Here is a 6,554-nt window from a genome sequence, read left to right as displayed (position 1 = left end):
CACCAATAATAAAACAAACTAATATAGAATATGGTTTAATATTACTATTTAAAAACATCTTCTTCAAAAAGGTGAAGACGCTGGATTTAAATCATTTTAGTAATAATAAATTTTATCTAAGTATAATTATTTTTAGTGTAAATGTATTTAAAATATATTTTTTAAATAAAATAAATTAAAAAAATGGCATAATAATCATATTATTATTTAATTGGTAATAGATGTCTATCCAACTGTAAATGAAAAGGAAACCGAAGCGTTCATCAAAAGTTTATTGGATTTTATAACAAAAAGAAAAGAAAAGTGGGTATTCAAGTAAATCAGATTAGGTACAATCATTACCGTGTGCAGTCAACAATTCTCTTAACCGCCCAAATCCAACGATTCAAGTTTATAGACAGATTTTTATTTTATAAAATATAAAACTTTAAAATTAAAACAACAACCGTCTGATCTTAATCAAACAGCCTGAAACTTGCTGACTTGTGAACGTAACCATAGTACAAAAGTATACAACCGACCTTGCAACTTTTATTAGAGAGAGAGAGAGGATAAGATAAGCACGTTAGCATCACAGAGTGTTATCGAGTCAGCAAAACAAAACAACAAAAAGAAAAACAACTTATAATAATTCCTAGTTTCCCCCAGACCCTTATCCATTCCCAACCTAACAACGTTATTTCAACCAAACCGCGGCGACACACCGCCGATTCAACTTCCATTCGTTTTCCCAACCAACACAACTTCCATTCTCTTTCCTTCTTCTTCAATTCTTCAATGGCTTCTCTCTCTATTTTCCTTCCTCTCTTTTTCTCTCTCCTCTCCGTTACTTCTTCCTCCCCAAATACCCTCCTCCTCCCAATCACAAAAGATCCCACAACACAACAATACTTAACAACAATTTCTCATGGCACACCTTTTGTTTCTACCAACGTTGTCGTTGATCTCAGTGGTTCAGTTTTCTGGCTCAATTGTCCTTCCAGAAAATCTTCTTCTCTCTTTATAATTCCTCACCGTTCTCTTCAATGTCTCACTGCAAAAAGCCACTCCCAAACATGGCCTATAGATCAAGATCAACACACCCCTTGTGAAATTCTTCCCAAAAACACCATCACAGGGAAAGTGTCAACTGAAGGAATTCTTGTTGAAGATGTTCTGGAACTGAAGTCAACCAAAGATTCAATTTTTCAACCTACCCTTGACTTTTTCTTTGCCTGTTCAACTTCTCTTCTCTTGAATGGGTTATCTAATGATGCTAAAGGCATTGTTGGGTTTGGTAGATCTAGAACTTCTTTTTCATCACAGTTTTTTAATTCAGTTGATTCACAGAGAAAAATCACTTTTTGTCTCTCTTCTACTTCTGGGATTGTTCTACTTGGTCAAAACAACGTTTTAGAATCTGAGATTTTCAGATCTTTAACATTCACACCACTTGTCACCAACCAAAACAACGAATATTTCATCAACGTTAACTCCATCAAAATCGGTGGCAAAAAGGTCTCTTTCAACCCTCCATCTTTGTCTCAAGAGGGTTATAGTTATGAGGGTGGAACTAAGCTGAGTTCTGTTGTGCCTTATACAACCATGCAAAGTTCAATCTATGCAAATTTCAAAAGTGCTTTTCTTAAAGCTGCTTTATCTATGAACATGTCTAGAGTAGTAACTTCAGTGTCCCCGTTTGAAATTTGTTTTGATTCTAAAGGAGTTGATGAGTCACAAGCCGGTCCTAATGTGCCTGTTATTGATTTTGTTCTACAAAGTGAGATGGTGAAATGGAGAATTTATGGAAGAAACTCAATGGTGAGAGTGAATGATGATGTTATGTGTTTAGGAATTTTGGATGGTGGTGATGAACAGAAGAATCCTATTGTGATTGGAGGGTATCAAATGGAAGATGTTTTGGTTCAATTGGATTTTGAGAGTTCTATGGTTGGATTTAGTTCTTCGCTTTTGATTAAGGATACTAGTTGTTCTAGTTTTAGATTTGGTTCCATGGATGTTCAATTTCAATCTAGTTGATGATTAATTACTATGGTTAGAAATTACTATATAATAGAGGAGACATATCAATATCATATAGTTTTTTTGTTAGGTTATGCTGAATTGTGAGAAATATTATCAGTTTTGTAATCACTTTTTTTTGTTTGTTCTTTTTTGGTTTATGTGATGTGAATATGGCGTTGGAATTTTTGGTTCAGTGCTTTTTGATATTGGAATTGAATTATTCCTTCTGATGTAAGGTTTATTTTATCAATTATTTATCGAATAAAAAGCTTGATCGGTTGAGTTATCTTGTTGGGAGTACTTGATTGGTTGATTGTTATCTTGTATGATTGGTTAGGGTTAACATTTGATATCTTTTTGTGTTCTTACCTTTGTGTAGGTATACGAATTAAGGAATTTAAAAATACAATTGTATTAATATTTATTTATTTTTTACTGTACAATATTTAAAATTAAGTAAATGTATATAATTGATTTGTGATGACTAGCATATGGTTAATATGTATGTTGAATATCTTAAAATTCAAATTTAAATAAAATTATTTACTTATTTTAATTTTAATTTTTTTTTACATCATTAGACTATTAAAAATATTATAAATATATTTTGAATTAAAAAATAGTAATAAAATTGCTGAACTAATATTTTTTATATTATTTAACTTTTTTTTAACTTAAATTCATTATTTAATATCTATATTATATTCTATTTCTACGGGACTAATACATGTACACAATTTTTTTAAAAGTATAATATATGGTATAAAAAATATAAATATTAACTATAATAACTTATATGAATACATATTAAAATATAATTAATAATATTAAATTTTGAAAATATGACAAGACTAGAGATTGTATAAACACCTTAAATTGGGGTGCTTAAAAATTTCTTAGGTAAATATGATATTTATATTGATATCTATATAATTATATGTAAAAATTTATATATAAAAACTTATATGTAATAATTTATGTATATCACATATTAATAGATAAAAGATAACGCATAAAATATCACGATTATTTGTCATTGAGATATAATTAAGCCTAAGAAATGATTTGTTATAAATATACAATTAAGAATTAGCAAAATAAAAAAAATTCATATATCGTGGAAATTATTTGAAATAAAAATAAAATAATCGATCTAATCAAAGAATAATTTTACTCTTGATTCAAATATTTTCAAAACAAAAATAATATTTATATATAAAAAAATATATATTGTTGATTAAAATATTTTTATATACGAAAACAACTTTACTATTGACTCAAATAATTTTATAAATAATGTCAAAACAAAAATAATATTTATATACAAAAAAAATATAGATATAAATAATGTCACATATGCGAAATACTGAATTATCCTTCAACATCATCCCTTAATTCATGATTTAACTAATCAAAACCAATAACACCAATTTCATCCCTTAAGTTAAGAAATTGATCAGTCTTGATCGCTTTCATCAGAACATTTGTCAGCCGCTTCTAGGTGCTATAGTATATAACTTTTAGCATTCTATTCTGAACCTGACTTCTTAGAAAATGAAACTTAATCTCAATATGCTTGCTTTTCCATGCAACATTGAGTTCTTGGCAAGATTGATTACAGACTTGTTATCAATCATCAACTTCAAATGCTTGTTTATCTTGTTCTTCAGATTCCGTAGTAAATTTAGAAGCCAAACAACTTGACATGCAGCCACATCACCTACAATATTTTATGTTTCACATGTTGACAAAACAACAACTGATTGCTTCTTGGAACACCAAGAAATAGGACCTCTTAGATACTTAAACAAATATCCATAAGTACTTCTTCTGTCAACTTTGTCTCCATACTAATCAGAGTCTGAGTAATACATCAGTTATGGATTAGTCTTTTCTCTAGAAGAGAACAAAACTCCATACTTCAGAGTTTCCTTTATATACCTCAGAATCCTGACAGGAGCTTGATAATGAGGCCACTTCAGTTTACTCATGAACATACTAATCATTCCAATTGCAGTAGCAAATGTCAGGTCTAGTATTAAACAAATACCTCAGAGATCCAACCAAATGCTTGAAAGTTGTAACATCTACATCATCATCTTTAGAATCATAATCCAATTTGTGATTTGTTTTTGACAGTGTGATAACAGTCTTACAATTCAGCAGCTCGGATCTCTTTAAAAGCTCAAGTTCATATTTCCTATATCAATTATCTCAAACTCATAGATCAACACATTCTTGAACTTAGCTATCTCATGTTCACAACTTTCTATTAGCAATATGTCATCAACATAGAGATACACCAGAATCATATTATCTTCAAAAATATTTTGAACATAAACATCATACTCCATCTCACACTTTATAAGTCCTTAGAACTTAAAAAAATACAATGGATAAAACTTTCTGTAAAAAAAATACTACATATTTATGACTAATGACTAAGTTAGAACCGAAATCTCATAATTATCATCTATTCAAATGCTATTGGATTGGATTTTAGTTAAGCTTTATTATCATTTATTAAATAAATAAATAAACATTATTTATTATATATAAAACTTGATTGATTGAGTTATCTGGCAGGGAGTACTTGGTTGGCTGACTGTAAGGTTGGTTTTTTTTAATATAAACATTTATGAGTATGGAAGTTAAAGAATTTAAAGTTGATATCTATTACTATAATATTTGATTTTAAAAAAAATTAAACACACAGTTTTAAATAAATATTTTATTATTTAATTTCTTAGGTCGTTCTATAAGAGCACGGATATTTTCTTTTCATACTTAAGACGTGTGTGTTTAGATATTATATATGAAAAGAAAAGCATCTTATCTTCTTTCTATCAACATCTTTCTCATTCCTTTTTTTTTTAATTTCAACATCTTTCTTATTCAATTTTTTAATTTATTTCTTTCATATTATTAGTAAAATATAATTTTATAAAATAACATAGAACTTATCTCTTTCATATTAAATGAATTATATTTATTAATTTGAACAAAAATATTAAAACGATTTATACTAATTTGAGAAGATGAAGTACTATATTTGACATTAAAAAAAGCATAAATAATGCATAGGAAATGTGAGAGCATATACCACAGAATATCTCATTTTTATTCCTTCGTGTCTGTAAGAGAGGGATAAGAGAGAGAGAAATTCAAGTCAATTGAATTAATTATACAGGTACACAAATACTTCTATATACTCCTATATTGTGTAGGTGGGGTTGGGAAAACTTTACCCTACAACTCTACATTTACCCCCTCCACCTCTAAACTTTTTTTATAAAAAAAATCACTTTATTTTTTTTGAAATTTTTATGAAAATAACCAATTTTTTAAAGGAAATTTCTAAAATATCTTTGGTTTCAAAAAAATTCACAAACTATCCCACTTTTAGGAGGAGTCGCCAATTGAATTGGAGACTCCTCTTAAAAATTGAATGGAGACGTCAATCCAATTGGCGCCCCTGTGTACGGTTTAAGAGGAGACGCCAATCCAATTGGAGACTCCTCCTAAAATACAATTTTTTTTTTGTAAATGATATACGTGATAGATAAATTTGATATAAGACCACTTGATATTAATAAAATTTGTCGTTTACACAAAGAAACCTAATGGTGATGACCGGGATCACCTAACCGACCTCTGGTCCCACATCCTCTAGCTACCCTAACTCGTGGCCCTAACCCACGTTGACGATTTGGTACCGGTGTTTGAGCATCTGAGGGGCCAGGAGCGTCACTACCAACTACAAGAGAAGGTCTGTTGAGGTAGTCAGACAAGTCGGCATAGTCTTCAGTATGCATCGATGGTGTACCGCCGTAGCTGAGCTCATGACCCATGCCAGAGATGTTGGGATGTGGTTGACTCATTGATGGGCGACCGGGACGGTTGAAGGGAGACATGGGTGTGAACGACGCGTCGAGGAAAGGTTGGAAAGGTTGTTGGGGTGTTTGGTAGAGATAGGATTGTTGGATGTTTTGGTTTTGTGAGGTTTGGGCTTCTTGGCTACGGTAGGAGGAGGGGCGGTTGGTGTTGAATGATCGATGGGTGTTCTGGCTTAGGCGACTTTGGTAGGGTGATGAGGTGGGTGCGAAGCGATGTTGAGTCTCAGGTTGATGGTCAATTTGTTTGAGGTGGTATGGGGTATGCTTTTGGTATTGTGGTTGGGTGTATGTAATGTTTTGGTTGTATGTGTGTTGGTTGAACAAAATGTTTGACGGACAGGGGGTTGTATGTATCCGGTCTGACACTGTTGTTGGGGGTTTGATGTTGAGGTGTCAGGTGTGTAAGTCATCTGGCGTGGGTCGTACAAGTACATATCCTCGGCGATGAACTGAAAACCAACCGATCTGTACCAAGTCATATAAGTACGACTTGGTTTCTATTCAGTTGGCATGACTACGTCAGTTAAGACATGGTCATGACGGTGCTTCCATTTGCGACACTCCGATCTTGCGAGGCTTTGCCATGGATTGAAGTTCCATTGGTCGTTAACTTTGAGCAAATGCCATTCTCCTAGGCTAACTGGGGGATCTGGG

General features: G+C 31.5%; 1 protein-coding gene across 1 annotated transcript; it reads left to right on the top strand.

The window, feature by feature from the left end:
- Positions 1–588: 588 nt before the first annotated feature.
- On the top strand, positions 589–2,290 carry LOC127078534 (probable aspartic proteinase GIP2). The gene has a single exon (XM_051018986.1). It carries the CDS (start codon positions 778–780, stop codon positions 2,017–2,019), a length of 1,242 nt encoding a protein of 413 aa, XP_050874943.1. The 5' UTR covers positions 589–777; the 3' UTR covers positions 2,020–2,290.
- Positions 2,291–6,554: the final 4,264 nt, after the last annotated feature.

This window comes from Lathyrus oleraceus, chromosome 1 (assembly GCF_024323335.1).
Source record: "Lathyrus oleraceus cultivar Zhongwan6 chromosome 1, CAAS_Psat_ZW6_1.0, whole genome shotgun sequence".
Taxonomy (NCBI): domain Eukaryota; kingdom Viridiplantae; phylum Streptophyta; class Magnoliopsida; order Fabales; family Fabaceae; genus Lathyrus; species Lathyrus oleraceus.
This window is presented reverse-complemented; position numbering and strand designations above follow the sequence as displayed.

What these genes read in the sequence shown, in the direction of transcription:
- LOC127078534 (XM_051018986.1), top strand. Translation starts at nt 778, where the DNA reads ATGGCTTCTCTCTCTATTTTCCTTCCTCTCTTTTTCTCTCTCCTCTCC.